The 18,753-nt window shown below is 41.2% G+C and overlaps 3 protein-coding genes across 3 annotated transcripts; all 3 read right to left on the bottom strand.

Moving 5' to 3' along the window:
- Positions 1 to 1,343: 1,343 nt before the first annotated feature.
- Positions 1,344 to 7,926, bottom strand: PCOAH_00001030 (SICA antigen; the record flags this gene model as incomplete). The annotated part of the gene is made up of 9 exons (XM_020056920.1): positions 1,344 to 1,868; positions 1,990 to 2,118; positions 2,512 to 2,591; positions 2,637 to 4,125; positions 4,288 to 4,989; positions 5,188 to 5,291; positions 5,601 to 6,156; positions 6,310 to 6,416; positions 7,068 to 7,926. 9 exons carry the CDS (start codon positions 7,924 to 7,926, stop codon positions 1,344 to 1,346), a joined length of 4,551 nt encoding a protein of 1,516 aa, XP_019912599.1.
- Positions 7,927 to 10,488: 2,562 nt separating this feature from the next.
- PCOAH_00001020 (Uncharacterized protein) lies at positions 10,489 to 15,588 on the bottom strand (the record flags this gene model as incomplete). Its single annotated transcript, XM_020056919.1, has 1 exon — positions 10,489 to 15,588. One exon carries the CDS (start codon positions 15,586 to 15,588, stop codon positions 10,489 to 10,491), a length of 5,100 nt encoding a protein of 1,699 aa, XP_019912406.1.
- A 1,513-nt stretch (positions 15,589 to 17,101) lies between these two features.
- PCOAH_00001010 (Uncharacterized protein) lies at positions 17,102 to 18,607 on the bottom strand (the record flags this gene model as incomplete). The annotated part of the gene is made up of 1 exon (XM_020056918.1): positions 17,102 to 18,607. The coding sequence occupies one exon, from the start codon at positions 18,605 to 18,607 to the stop codon at positions 17,102 to 17,104; it is 1,506 nt and encodes a 501-aa protein (XP_019912545.1).
- Between the last annotated feature and the right edge of the window lie 146 nt (positions 18,608 to 18,753).

Here is an 18,753-nt window from a genome sequence, read left to right as displayed (position 1 = left end):
CAATGCAGTTACTCCTTTTATTCTTATATAAAGCGTCCATTAAAAATTTCTTTGCATCTGCGATTTACACACTGTCCTTTTTTTTTTCCGATGTGTGTGTTCGCAAAAAAAAAAAAAATATATGCGGTACAGTTCAACCAGTGTAAACAATTCGGACGCTCACAAAAACATGGTTCCTTCCCTTTTTTTTTATTTGACAAATTTATTTTAGGGCATTTTTTTTTTTTTTTTTGGACAATTTCTTTTTTTTTTGCAATTTTTTCTCTGTGACAAATTTATATATTAGGGCAATTCTTTTTTTGCTTTGGACAATTTTTTCTGTGTGACAAATTTAAATTAGGGCATTTTTTTTTTTTTTTTTTGGCAACTTATTTTCCCAATTTCTTCTGTGACAAATTTATATTAGGGTATTTTTTTCTTTTTTCTGGACAATTTTTTCTGTGTGAGAAATTTTATATTAGGGCAATTTTTCTTTTTTTTTCTTTGGGAGGACATCTTTTCTTTTTTGCAATTTTTTTTCGGACATTTTTATTATGGCAATTTTTTTTTGGACAATTTTTTCTGTGACACATTTATTGGGGCATTTCTTTTTTTTTTGGACGAATTTTTTTTTTTTTTTGGCAATTTTTTGTGACAAATTAGGGCATTTTTTGGACAACTTTTTGGAGAATTTTTTTTTTTGCTAATTTTTTCTGTGTGACAAATTTATATTAGTGAAATTTTTTTTCTTTTTGTGCAATTTTTTTTTTTTGTGACAAATTTATATTAGGGCAGTTCTTTTTTTTTGCCTGATATTATACTTAAAATTGAATAAACACACAAGGAAAGGGACACAGCTTCGCAGCTTCCTTTCTGTGAAGACATTGTGTAATTTGTACTTTTATATGAACTGCACACCTAAAAGATGTGTAACATAAGAGGCGGGCGCGAATCGCTGCGCACCCCCGCGAACCTTCGCTCGAACGCTCGCGCACAATTTGGAGGAGCACCTTTTCAAATGGGTCCATAATTAGAACCTTAGTATGAAGAAGGAAACAGAAAATTATTAAAACAAAAAAAAATTATTAAGATTAAAAAACTTTATGCAGGTAAAGAAACCTATAACAAAAAAAAATTTAACATATTTTGGATCGTCAACAAAAAAAATTATCCCAACAAATCAAAATAAAGTGAAAAAAAAATTTTTTCTTCCACTTATATTGATTACACATTAGCATAATCCCCTTAGGAAAATACGAAAAAAAAAAAATATTTACTACACACTAAAACTCGCAATCTGAACCTGGAAACCGTTCCTTACGAAGAAAGTCTTCCTTTCTAAACCCGGAATCTGAACATGGAACCTATTCCTTAGGAACAAAGTCTTCCTTCCCTGAACCCGAAATCTGAACTTGGAACCTGTTCCTTAGGAACATCAACCCTAAACCCGGAATCTGAACTTCCAACCTGTTCCTTGGGAATATTTTCCATACAAACAAAGTCTTCTTCCATAAACCAGGAACATCAACCCTACAAATTTGTTCCTTAGGAATATCTTCCTTAGGAAGGAAGCCTTCTTCCCTAAACCCGCAATCTGAACTTAGAACCTGTTCCCTTGGAACAAAGCCTTCCTCCCTAAACCCGGAATCTGAAATTGAAATCTGTTCCTTAGGAACATTAACCATAGGAACTTCTTTCTTGGGAACAAAGTCTTCCTCCCTAAACCAGGAATTTGAAGTTGGAACATCTTCCTTACGAATAACTTCCTTAGGAATATCTTCCATAGGAACAAAGTCTTCCTTCCCTAAACCCGGAACCCATAAATTCTTGAACCAAAATTTCAAAAAAGTCTTCTTTCGTCGAATGCAAGTCCCCCTTTTGACATTCGTCTAAGACTTCTAAATGAATATCAATAATCATGCGGTGACGACCAGCACGACAACCAACAACCTGTTCATTTGGTGTCTTCGCTTTTGTTGGAGCAGATCTTGGTTGTCTGCGTTGTTTTACTAAGGTATATTCATGTGGACCATCTGCTTGGTCGTCCACATGATCAGGCAGTTGTTCATCCAATGTTGGAGGACCACGTACTTGATGAGCCCTTCTAGAACGTCTTCTTTTACCAGGCAAAGCAAAATACTGCAAAAAAAAAAAAAGAAAAGAAAAAAGAAGAAATGTTTTTTAAGAAAGGGTGAGTGTGTTGTTTTTAAGAACAATAATTACTACTTCAAACCCCCTAATATACGAAATCCTACACATACACACACCCTAAAGCTTGAAATCCTACACACACATCCCTAAAATGCGAAATCCTACACACACATCCCTAAAATGCGAAATCCTACACAAACACCCTAAAATGCGGAACCTTACATTCCTTTACTCATTCACTTATTCATTGACTTCTTCCTTTTTCTTTTTTTTTTTTTTTTTTTTTTTCCTTTTTGCGAAAATATATATATATATTTTTTTTTTTTCTTTTGCGGAAAATATATTTTCTCTTTTTTTTTCTTTTTCTTTTTTTTTTCTTACCTTCCATAGAAGATAACTCATAGCAGAAATACCAATGAAGACAGGAATGGTAGGAAGGTATGGGGTAAATTCAGAAGGATCTATGGGGTTACGGACTGGGAGTGGAACAGGAAGCCGGCGGGTACCTCCGGTACCCCCCGCTGAGTGACCCCCTTTCGTTGTAATACTTCCAGCTGATGATGGTGATGTTGCTTCTGTTGCTCTTGCTGGTGATAATGGTTCTTGTGGTTTTCCGGGGGGAGGTGGTCCTTGTGGTTTGTTACCACCTTGTTGTGGTGGTCCTTGAGGTTTGCCTAGTGGGAGACTACCGGTGTCTTGATTACGGGTAGAACCTGGTCTTGGACTACCAGTGTTCTGGTTTCCCGTACTGCCGGTACCAGAAGAACCTGGATTCCACGTTCCAGTGGAACCGGTACCAGAAGAACCTGGATTCCACGTTCCAGTGGAACCGGTACCAGAAGAACCTGGATTCCAGGTTCCCGTACTACCTGGTCCAGAGGATCCAGGTTTCCAGGTTCCTGTAGAGCCGGAACCAGAAGAACCAGGGTTCCACGTTCCCGTAGAACCTGGACCGGAAGATCCAGGTTTCCAGGTTCCAGTACTACCTGGTCCAGAGGAACCAGGAGACTGATGTCCTGTACTGCCGGGTCCAGAGGAATCTGGACCGGAAGAACCATCTTGTCCTTTTGGGGCAGTAACATCAGGACCTGCAATGTTAGTGGGAGTAGCATCAATAACAGTGGTTGTTGCACCTTTGTCCGTTATGGACCATTTACCTATGCTGTATTTTTTATCATCGTCATGCTCCCTATCCCCATTTTTTTGATCTTTCTTATTGCACGTATTCCACCATAGATCAAAATTTTCATCACCATCAAGTTCCTGCCTGTTGCAGTCTATATTTTTGGGAGTATTCTTAGAAGATGCTGTATTCTTACCTGTGTTCGTCCCAGCTGGTTGTGGACCTTTTGGTCCTGCTGGTGCGCCAGGTTGGGGTTGCACTCCCGCTGTTGGTGGGACGCCTGGGGGTGCTGGTATTGGTGATGGTGGTAGTGGTCCTGGAACTTGGTCCACTCTGTCACTCCTACCAAGGTCCGCAGTGCTGGGACATATTTTATTTAGAGTTTGTTCTATTTCAGCTTTCTTCTTGTCGAGCATTCCATTTACCTTATTCCATAGATTTTCATTATTGCCGATTGTACAGTTCTTAAAGTCTTCCTCCTGGCATAAATCACATGTATTATCGGTACATGTGGATACTATAGCTTTAATGTCATTACTTTTATTAAAGGCAAGGTTTATACCTTCCTTTACAGAACAAGACTTTTCTTCAGCTAAATTTTCCAACTTCTTTGCGTATGCATTTAATAAGACGCATGACATAGTTCGCTCGAATATTTGGTTGTCCACAGCATTCTGCGGAGGCGAGGGACTCCCCTGTGGAATTTCATATATACGTTTTAATCCTCTAACAATAAGATTACATGCTTGTTTATTGGCACCATCCATGCTATTGCATAAGTTATCATCAGATGCACCGTTCTTGGTCATAGCTTCAGACAATTCCTTCAATCTGTTCTCGAAATCGCCCCAATATCCACCCTTCTTCCCATCCTAAAAGAAAGAAGGGAACATATATGTGTTCATTCAGTGAGTATACATACACAGCTTGTGGGCACCGCTCTTATTAACATATATATATATATGTATAGAGACACAATTCCCACTATGGAAACCATCCTTTTTCTATGGTAAAAAAAATATTGTTTCCCATACCCAGTCGGACGGCGTTGATTCACTGCGCTTTCTGCTTGGAAACCATTTCTTTGTTACGCATTTTACACGACCACATAAGGTATCATTTATCTTATTTATAGTATTTATAGCAGTCAGAGCTTTCTCTATTTGCGGCTTTTGGATTCCAGCTTTTCCCTTCTCAAACACTTTCTCCACTTTGTCTCCTATCTGAGCTCCGTTACTTTCTTTGCCTATGTCGCAATTTCCACTTGCGCCCTTATCCCGCAGGTCCTCCTCCACGCTTAATGTGCAATTTGCATAGTCCTTATCCCTTGTGCAAGTAACACAATTATTCTCCCCTTCTTTACACCAGGTTTTTATGTTCTTATTTCCTTCCTCAAACATTTTTTGTATTTCTTTTTCTGTGATATTACAGGGGCGTTTAACCTCCTGTATCAATTTATTTGCAAAAGCGTTTAGGAATAGACAGCCCATGGTTTGCTCTGTTAGTCTATTATTCCTTGCTTCCTTCTTGTTTACCAATTTCGTACTCTCTTCAAGTTCATAAATGTATTTCAAACCTCCAGTAATAAGCTTGCAAGCCTCCTTTTCTGTATCACCCCATGTAGTGTTCTTTCCATTAGCGCTATTGCAAAGAGAATCGATGATTGCGTCTTTCTTCGTCATTCCTCCAGACAGCTCCTTCAGTCTATTTATGGCATCTGGATCCCAAAACAAACACTGCGTACCAAAAGGAAGGAAAAAAGGAGAACAGGACATATAATGAATGACGGAATACATACATATGTATACATGATTACATATACTTATATATGTATATATAACATTTATTGTTGTCCCTTTCCGTTGTTGCATGTATAAGACACACGGTTCACTGAAATAAAAAGTTGACCAAAGTGAATAGCATTGTTTACTTACCCAGTCCCGTTTTCCTTCGGTGGGACCTATTCTGTCCTCGAACCAATTATGTGCTATACACTCCAAACGTTCACATAATTTATTCTTGCTGCTGCAATCTCTGCCTATGGAGGAAGGAGAAAAAAAAAGAAGAAGAAAGTGGGAAAACGGTGGGGGTGAGGACAGAAAGTATATGAACTGTATTACGCATGATAATGGAATGGTACCGTATGGTTATAGGTACGTTAATTATCGTATGTCCGATTCCGTTGTTATTCTTATGTGTCCAGTTTCCCCCCCTTGTCCAGTCTACCCCCTTTGTCCGGTCTGGTTCCGTTGTTATTCTTACTTTGTCCGGACAGTGACTGTGTGCCCGTTTCAGTGGTATATGTAGGTTGTAGGGATGTTCGAGAAAAAAAAAAGATTTTGCTTACATATGCTCTTCAGAGTTCTTTGTACTTTGGTATTCTTCTCAAGTAATTCTTCCACTTTCTTTTCTATATTATTATTGTGTTCCATGCAACCCTTGCTTCCGTTTTCATCCCATAGACCCGCTTCTACGTCCAATTTGCAATCAAAATTTTTTTGCCTTGTACATACAATACAGTTACTATCCTTCTCGCATTGAGTTCCTTTCTTAATTTCTTCATTCTTAGATAAGGCATGGTCTATGCCTGTCTCCGGCTTACATTTTTCCTGCTTTTCCAACTTATCTGCATAAGCATTTAGAAAGATGCATCCGATAACTTGATCAAATTGTTGGTTATTCTTCTTTTGGGCCTGGGTCCCAGTTTCCTTAGAATTATATATATGTTTTAACCCTTTAACAATGTATTCACAAGCTTTTCTGTTTGCTTCTGGATGTTGTGTACCATCTCCTTTCCTCTGCGCAATGTTTTGGCATATACCGCCGTCTCCCGTAGCTCGATCGGTCATAGCCTCAGACAACTTATTCAGTTTCCCCTTGACGTCAGTATTCCAGAAAGTACACTGTGCACAGAAAAAGGAAGAAGAACAAAACATATATGTACACTCAATGTACATATATAGGACTCGCAGTCGTTATTTCTCTATTTAATTATGTATAGATAATACTGCTCTTTCTTATGCCATTAACTAAAATAGACAGTATTGTTTACTTACCCAAGTCTGTTTTGACCCTCCGCTTATTCTGTTTTTAAACCATTTCCCTGTTACGCACTTTGCACGTTCACATAGGTTATCTTTGTACTTGCTGCAGTCTTCATCAACTGTAGAAGTAGAAAAAAGTTAAGACACGGACAGTAGTATAGATTCATTCTCCTACATTCCCCTTTTTTTTTTTTTCTTCCTTTTCATTCTTCTCTTTTGTATCTTCCTTCTCCCCTTTTTTTTATCTCCTTCCTTTATTCCTTCATCAATTCTTTCATTCCTTTTCTTTCGTCCTTTATTTTCTTTCCTTTTTTTTTTTTTTCGTTCATTCCTTCCTTTTCCCCTTTTTCTTCTTCCTCTCTTTTAAGGGAATGCAAAAGTAGAAAAAGGGGGGGAAAACAAAAGGAAGGAACAAAAAAAAAAAAAAAAAAAAGAAAGAAAGGATAGTGGTTGGTGTGTTGGCGTAGTGTTAGTGTGGGTGGTGACGATGGTGGTACACCCTTCCTTCTTTTTTCCTCATTCATCTTATTCCTTTTCCCTTTTCCTTTTTTTCTTTTCTTCTTTTTTTTTTTTCTTTTTTCTGTTTTTCTTTTTCTTCCTTTTCGTTCTTCCACTATACCCTTCTGGCATAAGGTTCACCATTGTGCAAACCTCATTCAAAACCTTCCCTTTAAGTGCACCCCTCTGGACACTTCCCCCAACATGCTTCATTACTTCCTAACTTTTTTCTGCTGTTTTTTTTTTTTCTTTTAATGTTGTGTTTTACTTACCCTGTTGTCCTACTGGTTGTGCTTGTGTTGCCTGTGCTCTTGCCTGTGATGCCGTAAGCCTTTTTCCTAACTCATCATCTATACTTTCCATCATCTTCTGAAATCCTTCATCTGTACTTCCATCCCTCCCTGTTTCCTTTGCTTGTTTCGCTTTGGTCAATAGGTCCTCCAACTCCTTCCCTGAATTTTTAGTGTCCTTGTCCGTGTCAATGTCATCGTCTAAGGACAGGTCTTCATCGTTGTAGAGTGTTATTTCTAATTTTTCTAAGGTGTCTTTGTCAAGGTTGTCTTCTCCATTTGGGCAAATGCTAGTTTCTTTTACTTGGTCCCTTATTGTGTGCAACTTGCTCTTTCCTTGTTCTACTTCCGATAACCCAAAAACACCATAATTGTCTGTCCTCTTAAAAGCATCTATCCCCTTCTCAATTTGATCCCACATGTACCTATTCCCCAATTTTAAACTTCCGAAATCCACTTTTCTACAGAGTTGATTCCCACCGTGAAGACCTTTACTTTCCCTCATAGTTCTCACATCCCTCATAACTACGTCTGCTACTTCCTTTAACTTACAATGCTTGCCTAACATTTTTACTAAGGTTACTTTTCCAATTAAACATCTATAATAATGTTCCAGATCCTCTTCTTCCTTTTTTACCTCCGTCTCTTTTACCCTTTGTACCCAATTCATGTACCTAGTACTGCCTACCTTCCCCTCCGGCACTTGTTGCCTTAATCCATCCATCCAGAAGAATATTCTTAATAGTATTTTACATAATTCCTTTTCTTCTTTTTCCTTGTCTTTGTCCAACGTGGAACACATTTCATTATCCTCTTGCCCATCCTGGTCAATATTATACATCATGTCTCCGGAGAATCTCGCCAACTCATTCCATAGAAGTGTCTATAAGAGTGAATTAACATAAGTACACACATATATATATGTAAGTGCTATATATATATTTTTCCTCCCATAAACCACGATCCTCTAATCTTTCCTGCTCAAACACCTTCCTTTACATTTTCTTTTTTTTTTTTTTTTTTGGATGCACCCTTTCCAGGGTGCACTTACAGGTTCCCCCCTGCCCAGTTCCTTCCCCCCCCCGGTTTCCTTGCCCAATTGTCCGGTTAATTTCCCCCCTTGTCCTATTGGACCACTTGTCCGGTTTACCCAGTTTCGGGTAGACCTGTCTGCGAGGAGTTTTATTCCCCTAAGGAGCGCTAGACGCCCCTCTACAATCAATCGGAGGTCACCTCCTGTCTGCGAGCAGACGTTCCTAACAGGCAGGGGCCTCTTTTAATTTATCGGAGCTAATCCCTTCTATCCGTGAGGTATTTTCCTCAAAAACAAATACAACCTTCATTTTTTAAAAACACCAGGCCATAAACCCAGAATCCAAAATACGAAATACTATTTCAATACCTTTAAAAAATGAACCCTAAATACAAAGTTCAACTAATATACCCTAAACCCTGAATCCTAAACCCGAAAGCTTAAAACCTTAAACATAAACCCTAAAGCCTGAACACTAAGGCCTGAAGACTAAAGCCTGCACCTTAAACCATAAACCCTAAACCCTGAACCATAATCCCTAAACCCTGAACCCTAAAGCCTGAACCATAAACCCTAAATCCTGAACCCTAAAGCCTGAAACCTAAAGCCTGCACCTTAAACCATAAACCCTAAACCCCTAACACTTAAACCCTAATCCCTGAACCCAAAATCCTGAAACCTAAACCCGAAATCCCAGACCTACACACAAAACCCTAAAACCTAAATCCGAATTTCTAGTCTCCAATTTTCTACTTATTCTTCATACATCACACCTATTTTCCAACTTCACTTAACCCGGGTCCGACCTTCACCCTTAACACGGAACCCACCTTACCCTGAACCCTAATGCCTAAACCACCCCCTAAAATGTTCCTTTCCTTTCCTACCCTCCCTAGATCCATTTTGCTGCTCCACTATACCCCTACCTTCCTTCTCCTTAGACCTCTTTCTTCCCTCTAAGAAGGTTTTCCTTCCTCCCCCCTTCTAGGGAAGGTTACTTCTTTTTTAAACTCCATATTAATGTCCTCCTTCCATTATATATATATTTTTTTTCATATATTATTATTATTCTACTACTCCGCCTCACACATTTAAAGAGATCATTTACCTCGAATTGGTTCATCTTGGACTGATCCATTCCCTTTGCCTTTATCCATTGTGCCAATAAGTTGGTGAAGAAATGGAGCTGCCGCATGGCGGCTGCCGCCTTCCCTGCTGATCCTTCTCCTGCCATGTTGCTGCCCACACTGTATTATTTGGATGGTGTTGATTTGGTGATGATCCCTGTTGGTGACCTTCCACTCCTTACGTTCTTACAACCACTATTACTACGAATATTATTGTTCGAGAGACCTAATGTTTATAGAACATTGTTTTGTTCTGTTCTGCTGAACGGAATGTACAATCTTCCCTTCCTTCCCTTCCTATGTACAATTGCATGCTTCCTAAAAAAAGGAAGAGACAAAAAAGCTTCCCTTCTTATCCTTCCTACTCATATACCTCCTTTGCACTTTTTTAAAAAAAAAGAGGAAGAAGTATTCATCTTCCTTTTCCTTTTTTTCTTTATCTTTCTTCTTTTTCTTTTTTTTATATTAATTCTATTCTTCTCTTTTTTTTTTTTTTTCTACTTTAACCTCTTTCTTCTTAACTTCTTTCCGTTTTATTTCTCTCTTTTTTCCTTCTTAAAAACAGAAAAGAGAATAGAGAGGAATTACGCACCTTACTTTTTTTTTTCCTTTTCCTCCTCCTCCTTCTTTTTCCTCCCTTTTTAGCAGAATGCAAGTGCATATAAGGAAAGGAGAAGGGGGAAAGGTTCTTTCTTTTTTTTCCCTCAAAACCTTTTTTTTCTTTTGGAATTTATTTGTATTATTTTAAAGAAGATAAAAAAGAAAGAACCTTCTCCCCCCCTTTCCTTATATGCACTTGCATTCTTCTAAAAAGAGTGGAATAAGTGAGGAAGAAGAAGCAATTACGCACCTTTTCTTTTTTTTTTAACCTTCTTTTTCTTTTTTCCTTCTTTGCTTGGCTTCTTTTAAAATTCCTCTTTCTTTTTTTTTTTTCTGTTTTCTTTAAAAAGAAAAAACTTCCTCCTTTATACTTTTCTCATGCTTTTAAGAAAAAGAAAGAAGGAAATATTCAATCTTTTCTTTTTTCATTAAAACCTTTTTACTTTTTTCTTAGAACCTTCCTTTTTTTTTTTTTTTTTTTTAATTTTATATGTTCCTTATATGATTTGCTAAAAACGTGGCAAAAAAATAAAAAAAAGACGAGGTAATGAACTGCTATGCAATCTGATCAAGTGAGCACACCTCTTGGTATGGGGGAAGGAGTAACAAGTAACAAGTTAGGACATAGCAATTTGGGTGACTTTTACTTCCTCCTGTTGGTGCTCCTGAGTTGGTACTTCCTGCCACCCTCATCGAGCACACTACCGTTTACGAACGAATCGCTTCCCGCGCTGCCGCTTTCCGCGTAGATGATTTTGCTACCAACTCTGCTCTTGCTGCCTCGGCTGTTTTTATTTCCACTCGTGCCTTTGTTCGTTTTGGTTTCATTCCCATTTTGGCCCTTCTCTTTGCTGTCCGCTTTGGTGTCCTCTTTATTGCTGACCTTGTTCTTCTCCTCCTTTTTTTCTTCTTTCCTTTCTTCTTTTTTTTCTGCCTTCTTATCGTCCTTCTTTTCCGCCTCTTTGGCATCCTCTTTGTTCGTGGCTTTTTTTCCCCTACTGGTTCGATTTCTAGGTGTTGTCCTCTTTCCCTTCGAAGTCGGGGCGGCGTTGCTGCTTCGGGCGTTCTTCGAAGTTTGGATGTCCATCAATACGGGGTTGCTCTGCAGTGTGTTGTCATTGGCGGACTTTGGGGGCACTGAAGATAATACATCCCCCACGGAAGGCACTTCCCGCGCCAACAGCGGCGGTTCGCTTGGGGCTGTCAGCAACGATTCTTCCAGCACCACGGTTGATGGTTCCCTGGGGGCCATATTCGACGGCTCCTGAGGGACGATGGACTCCTCTTCCAGGACAGAGGTAAGGACGTCCTCCTCCACATTCTCCTCCACCACTGCAGGCAATTGCTCCTCCGCTTTTTCCTGCACCACTGCAGACGCATCCTCCCCCCGAGTGGCGCGTGCCCGACCACCCCCGCAGGTGAACAAGTCATTTAGAATGAACTTTAAGTTTTCCACCTCCACCAGAAGCGACTTGCAGTTCTCATCGGAGACGCCAACTTCTCTCTCCTTCTTGTTCACCAGTTTCTTCAACTGAGCAATCTCCTTCTGGTATTCCCTCCCCTTCATTAGGTTTTCCTCCACAAGCTGGTTGTAGCAGTTTTTTGTAAAACTGAGCTCGTTCAGTATATTTAAATGGAAGGAAAATAGTTCGTTCAATGACTTGAAGTTCATTTCTTCCATGTATTTGGCCGCTTCCTCGTTTGGAAGATCCTTCCCCCCACTGTGTGTCTGTCCTTTATCCGTTGTGTGTACTATCGGACCCCCCTTTTCACTCTCGAGTTGTAGGATCTTTTCCATAAGGATATTTTTTTCCATTATAATTTCATCGAACAGAAGATTATCTGTCCCTACTTTCTCCACTTCATATGTCTCCTTTATATCCTTCGCTACCTTCTTCATGTTAGCTACTTTTTCTTCCCAGTTAACATTACTCAGGTCGGGACACAGTTCTATCTCCTTTATCATTTCTTCCAACCTTTGCATGCATCTGCCCACTTGAACGTTTGTCCTTTCGTATGATTCACACAAAGTTCTGTAGTGATTTATCTTCTCGTCAAAGTACTTGGCTTGCTCTCCAAGCATTGCTATCTTTTCATTAAAGTGACTCATCATGTGTTCATTTTCTTTTTCGAGAGATTCTTTCTCCACCAATGTTTCTACCAACTCATCGTACAGCTGTCCGTAATTCATCGTTTGCTTTGGTTCGTCTGAAAGTTCCTTTTTTTTTCCTTCACTGCGCTTCATCGTTGCTTTTTCTTTGTCTCCTCCCAATTGGTTTGTGGCATCACTTGCGTTGTTTACTTCCAAGGGGTCACTTCTCTCCGTCTGTTCCTCCAACTTTTTCCTCATTTTTGTTATCTCCTCCTCCTGTTGTGTTAGTTGTTCTTTCTGCTTTTCCACCTGAGCGAACATCGATGCGTTGGCTTCCCTTTCGGCTTGTAACTCTTCCTTAATGGTGCCAATTATCTCCTTTTCCTTCTCCAGCGATGCGACTCTGTTCATCTCGTTCTCCAACTGTATCTTAAGTGCGGTTACTATGTCTTTCTCCCCCTGCAGTTGCTCTGTCAAAGAGGTAACTCTGTCTCTTTCTTCCGCCAGGTCAATCTCTAATGAGTCACTTCTCCCCTTCTGCTCCTCCAACTTCGCCTCCAACGAACTAGATCTTTCCCTTTCTTCCGTTAGCTCTGCCTCCAATTCCGCCAGCTTCGACTTCGCCTCGCTGCCCACCTTGCGCTCCTCCTCCATCTGCGAAAGCAGCGCGTCGTTCACTAATTCTTCCCTTTCCACATTCACCCTCAGTTCCTCGTTCCGCTTCCGTTCACTCTCCAGCTGCAACTCCATCTGTACCATAGCTTCCTTCTGCCTTTCTACTTCCAGACCCAGTTGGGAAGATAGCCTTTTTTCTCTCTCCAAAAATTCTCCAAACTGAGAATTCTCCTTTTTCACCGTTTCTAATTCTTTCATAAGTTCCTTGATTCCTTGATTGGGTTCAAAGGGTGACTCCTCCTGAACTGCATCTACTTTAGATGTAATATCCTTATCACACGGATGGGAAGCCTCCGCGTGGGACTTCACCAACTGATCGATAATTTTCCCAATTATGTCTCTCACCCTATATATGTTTCCATCATCTTGGGGAGGGCTAGCAATAATTCCCTCCCCATAGGGTAGCCTTCTAATTAGGTCCCCCTTTGTGAAGTCATCCAGCTGGTAGAATTGGTTCACACATTTTTCCCCCTCCGTTGAAGCATAAGTAGTGGGATTTACCCCCATACCATGGGTATCACTTGTTACGTTGAATAACTCGGTGTCCTTTCTACAGATGGCTTGATCAATTTCATTCTCGTCGAAAGTTGTCTGCTCCATTAGGTGTATGTCTTTTCCATCTTGGTGGGAGAAAAACTCTGTGCTTCTTTCCATTTGCACCGTTTTGTATAGAACCCTTTCATTCGTTCTGATATTTTTCACATCGGTTCCACTTCTACTTAAGATGTCTTGCAACCTTTTCACCTCCCAAAGTAGAGTCTCCGTTTGTTCTACTTCCCTCTTTGCACGAATCCGTAAGTCCTCGCTGCATCTAATTTCTTCTGTTAATATTTTATTCAAATAGAGGATGATGCTCATCTGGTTCGTGGTAAGGTTACTTCTCTCGTTTGGGAAGACTTTGAAGGGGGTGTTGTTGTCCCATCCATCTTCGTGTGGGTCCTCCCCAAAGGAACCATCATTGTCATTAGTGGAATGAAAATTTTCTATACTTTTACATGAACCTGTTGTGCATTTAATACGTGATGATTTCTCTGCGTTGGTCTCCCCCTTTGTGATCTTCCACAGGGGGGAAAAGCACTTCTGGTACAGATTCACTCGGTTTAGGGCTACTTCATTTGCTACCTCTCCCGTGTGAATCCCCTCAGTTGAATCCCAATTGGATTGAGAATACACAGTGGAAAGTCTCTTCAAATAGGCCAACAGCTCACTGTTGTATTTGCAAAAGTAAAGTTTCCTCACGTCAAAGTTTTGTTTCACCCTCTGGTGGTTCACTATTTCCATTTTAAATGTGTGTGGTTGTTTGTCCACTTTGTTCTGTGTTAACATGATCTGAATGTTCTCGTCGTGTTGTTCCCATTTGAGGAGAGTTCTGATTATCTTCTTCAGGGTGGTCATGTTGAAGTGGGTTATGGTTCCTCTGCGGGGGGGTTGTGATGCATGTTGTGATTCACCCTTGTTGGTTCCCTTCCCTATGTGGGCATCCCTCCGGGAATGCCCACGGCAAACGCTCAAAATGCATTTCGCGAATCGGATGACGAAGCTCTCCTCCTTCTGATACTCACGAATCAGTATAATGAGCCTCTTCGACTGATTGGACAACTCCTTGTGCTCACAACTCAGGTCAGAAAAATTGTACCGAAGCAGTTGTGTGCACATGCTAAAAAGAGAGTTCATATGAACAGCCAATATGCAGAATAAATTGTATACGAATTGAATGTCTTCCTTGATGTGCAGCTCGTCCTCCATGTTGTCCTCATCTGTAAGGAAGTTTCTGGCCAATCCAGATTCTGCTTCATCAGTGGGTAGAGTCATCACATACCTAGCATTACCCTCATCACGCTGATTGGACTTTCTTCCCTCGAGAGAATTTTCCAATGTTCTGACTTGGTTCACTTTCTTCATTGCACCCTCCCCTTGGTTGAACAAAATGCTGGAGACTTTTAGCATTAGAATTTTTTTCCGAGCGGGGCGTTCCTCTCTGATTGTGCTCATCTGTTGGAGGATCGTATTGGGGGGCACTCCATCTACGTAAGCAGGGGGTTCATCTTGCGCAACCCATTTCATGCGCATGCCCCGAGGTGAATCGTCCCATTCGACCTGCTGCCCTGGTGCGAACTGAGCAACATCAATTTGCAATTTCTCAGATGAAAAATTATTTGTGTGAGCGTCCCTTTCGGATTCGCCTAATTTCATCCTCTTGTTGAAGCTGGAATAATTACCTGAGTTGTCCACATGCTCGTTCTTTCTTTTGTTATCCTGTGGGGCGTTCCCTCCATTTATCTTTTCCTCATTAGTGAAGACCTGCCTGGAAAGCTGATCAGCTTTCACCCATCTCGGCTGTTTTCCATTATTGGCATTGCACATGCTGCTTGCATTACTTATAACATCACCCCACTTGTTGTTACAACAATTTGAATCCTTCCCGGTGGGTTGGAATGTCTGGGAAGGGACTCCCCCTCCGCTTGATAATCGACTTTTCCCTACCGATAGGGGTTCTTCTCTTAAGGGGCAAACAAATTCGTTGCCATTGGTTAATGTATTTTTGTGGGTTGCAAAGTGATCTTCCGCGTGGGCCGCCCCCTGGACCACCTCTGCTGCGTGCTTCTCAAAAAAGGTGCACAACTTAGTGCTGTCAAAGAACTCGAGGTGGTTAATTTTGCCTCTAAAAAATATGCCCCTCTTTGGGGAGGCAGAGACAGGCCCTTTCCCACGCTTCAGATGTTTCTTCCTCCTCTTCGGGACAACACATTTCGATCCCGCCTTGTGAAATAAAATTTCGACACACTTAAAGTAGTCAGTGGAGCTACACACTGTTCTCCTTAGGCGGTTTATCTTTTTGCAAATGTTTTTTATTTTTTCTCTTTTGAGTCTCCTTCCATCATCGTCTTTGTCGCGGTTGTCATGCTGTGGGCACGACACGACAGATCCCACGCAGTTGCGTTGGCCTTCGCTTTTAAAACTTTGCACTTGGTTCATCTTGGGGAGACTTCTCAGAGCCGTCAACTCGGTGACAAGCGCGATGATCAGCGTGGTGACACACGTTCGAATTAGTTGACAGACGTTGAACTGCGTTGACAAACATTAACAATTGACAAGTAAACTAACACATATGTGCAGATCAATGCGAAAACAAGTAGCCAAGTTATTGGGTAAATCAACGCAAAAACAATGGGGTTCCCGACAAAAAGTGCGGCCCACCGCGCAGCTATATATTTTTACTTGCACCCACAGGGTTGCCACAACTCCGGGGAACAACGTGCCCCATGTTTTTTCTCACTCGACACGGACGCACGTGCAGCAGGGCATACCCTCAGCTCATGTGCAGACATGGGTATGCAATGCCCCTTCGCACGAGCACGTATACACGTGAGTGATCACAGACAAATGCTTCGAACAAGCAGAGTATCAAATTGCGCAAAAAGGGGTCACACAGGTTGTCGCACAAATAGCCTGAATCTTTCGTGATCCCTGAAGGGACGGCAAAGGTGAAAAAGGCAACCGGTAAAAGATGAGAAAATGAAAACCCGCAAATGGCCAGGTGTAAAAATGGTGAAAAAAAGGCAGATAAAGTTAAGGATAAAAGGAATGAAGTTTCGGATTTACTGCAGGTAAAATGAAGCAAGCACAAACAAAAATGCAAGCATGCAAAAGCGCAATTTCCGCATGGACAAATGCACAAATAATATGTACACCATCCTTTTTTTTCACCTGAACAGCCAAGGTGAAAATTGAGTGCACATTTTGGCCAATGGATTAAATCTTAAAAAGCTGGAATTAGTCTGTTACAATTTGATCTGGCAATGTCACTCCGTCTCGTAGGAGAACTGTGTTGTTCTTTTGAGGAGAGGTCTTAAACAACTTTTATCGGGAAATTTTTTTTTTTTTTTTTTTTTTCTGTGTGTGTGTGCATGTTCATACGTTTTGCAGGTGGAGAATTCGTTCACGCAGTCGCCTTTTTTTTTTTTTTTTTTTTATATCTCAGGACAATTGCCTAGTTGGCTAGTTGGGTAGCTTTCGCACTGGTCATAATAACCCCGCTTTACAACGCGCATGCGAATGTACACCCCATGGCGGGCGGCCGAAACGAATTACTACATTCGCAATAATGGCCCCAACTGTTCATGCGAAATTGGGAAGCACGAGTGGGGGGAATTTTTCTGCGTGTATGTTTGGGTGGATAACCACTTGGAAGCATACTCCCTTTTCTAGTAAAGCAGTCGGGGTGCCCCCAACAAGTGTCATTTAAAAGGTTCGCACACAGTGCGTATCACTTAAAGAAAAAAAATGCAAAACGTGAGGTGCAAATTTCACAACGCAAGGTCTCATAACGCTTACTGGGAAGCCACATGGGAAAACAAAAACATTTTAACCCAGCTCCGTGGCTAATCACAACAGGGTGAACGACGCGATTTAAAAAAAAAAAAAAAGCAACAACATGCGCTTTGCAGGGAAGATGCAAACGTGTGTCAACCTCACCTGAGGTATGCCCTCACTGGAAGTACTTCATCAGCTCCTCTTTCTTTATCGTATAATTGACGTTCCTCAGTTTTATCTTCAAATCTTGTAGCCGCTTGATCTCCGTTTCTGTTAAGTTTTTTTTCTCCTGCAGTTTTAGCATAAGCTTGATTTTCTCTTCCAATTTTTTTTTCTCTATGAGGAGTAACTCCTTCTCTTCTTCCTTCCTAGAGAGGTTGGCATTTTTCTTAAACTTTGATAACTCCTCTTTGCTTAATAAGTACTCCAAAGTCAGATTCTCTTTTTGCACATATTTTTCATTGTACTTGGTGAGCTTATTAAGGATAGCCATTTCTACGTCGTCTATCTGTTCTCCTTCCTGACCTCCTTCGGGGGAGGATGACGCCGCGTTCTTCTTCATTTGGACGTACAAATATAAGTCGGACGTCTTGACAATGCTGACTAGGCAGTTCAAATACTTCTGCAGCATGTTGAGGTAGTAGTTATCCTGGCTGCTATCCGTTTGGAGTTCCCCTTTCGAGGAGTCATTTTCTTGTTTCGTTTTGCTGACCAAGATGAGGCTTTCCAGGAGTTCCGCGAACTGTTGTAGAGAACACCCAGACAACTTCTTCATTTCGATGTTCTTTCCGACCCCATTTTTTATAAAACTTTTTACAATGGCGTTGTCTTCTTTTATATTCAGGTCATTTAAAAAGGAGATCGCGTCACTGATGAGGAAGCCTGAACTTTTGTCTGCATCCAACTGAAGGAAATACATTGCTATTTGTTTGTTTAATTCTTCACTTAAGCAGGTCATGAACTTGGAATTCTGCTTGCTCATTTTTTCTTCGTATGTATATATTAGGTGGACCAAATCTTTTACTATGCTCTCTTCCGCTTTGGATAGGTTCATGTCGTTCTCGTACACTTTGTAGCTGACGTATCCTCCGAAGGAGAGGGTGAACAGATACACTAGTAGCTTCAGTTTGGACTTTTTTTTTTTTCCCCCTATATTCTCTGTCCCTTCATAAGGATATCCTTTCAATCCGCCTAACTCATTTATTCCCTCACTATGTGAATCGTTCGCCATACTTTGGTCATGTCCTTCGCACTGCTTTGTACTGTCCTTTTTCCCGTCTGCATCCTTTCCGGTCTTTTTGCTCTTCGTGCTCGTGGCGAAGGTTACGTGGTTGGCTAGCATGGGGTGCTCCAATTTGTGTGTCCCTACGTGGAGAATGCCATAACATTTGCCATACGTTCCAAACGGGTGGGAGCTCCCGCTCCAGGTGCCGGCGTAAATAATTGCTCGGCGCGAAAATGAGGAGTCAAGGGTGAACTGCCACACGTAGGGGGAAGCATGACGGTCAGCACAATCCCTTGTGTAGTTCCGAGTGTAGGATCCAACCGAACTAACCCCCCTGGCGCCGAGGGGCGCCTCCTCCGTTGGGTTCAAGCGCACCAACTGCTGAGAGCATTTCCTACTGCCATTTCGGCCTCTGCACAGTTGGCCGTGCACGTTTTTTAAAAGCGCGCTCTGCATGTTGGGTGGGAAGGGGGTAACGGCGTTCCTTACAAGGGGTCTAGTCTGGTGTTATGCTTCCGCTGTGTTTGCCAATTGGCTACTCACCGCACGATCTCTTTTGCCTACTCGTGAAGCAGTTTTTCTCCCCACTTTACTGGCACATG

This window comes from Plasmodium coatneyi, chromosome 1 (genome assembly GCF_001680005.1).
Source record: "Plasmodium coatneyi strain Hackeri chromosome 1, complete sequence".
In the NCBI taxonomy this organism is placed as follows: domain Eukaryota; phylum Apicomplexa; class Aconoidasida; order Haemosporida; family Plasmodiidae; genus Plasmodium; species Plasmodium coatneyi.
The sequence above is the reverse complement of the archived record's forward strand: the minus strand, read 5'-3'. Positions and strand labels throughout refer to the sequence as shown.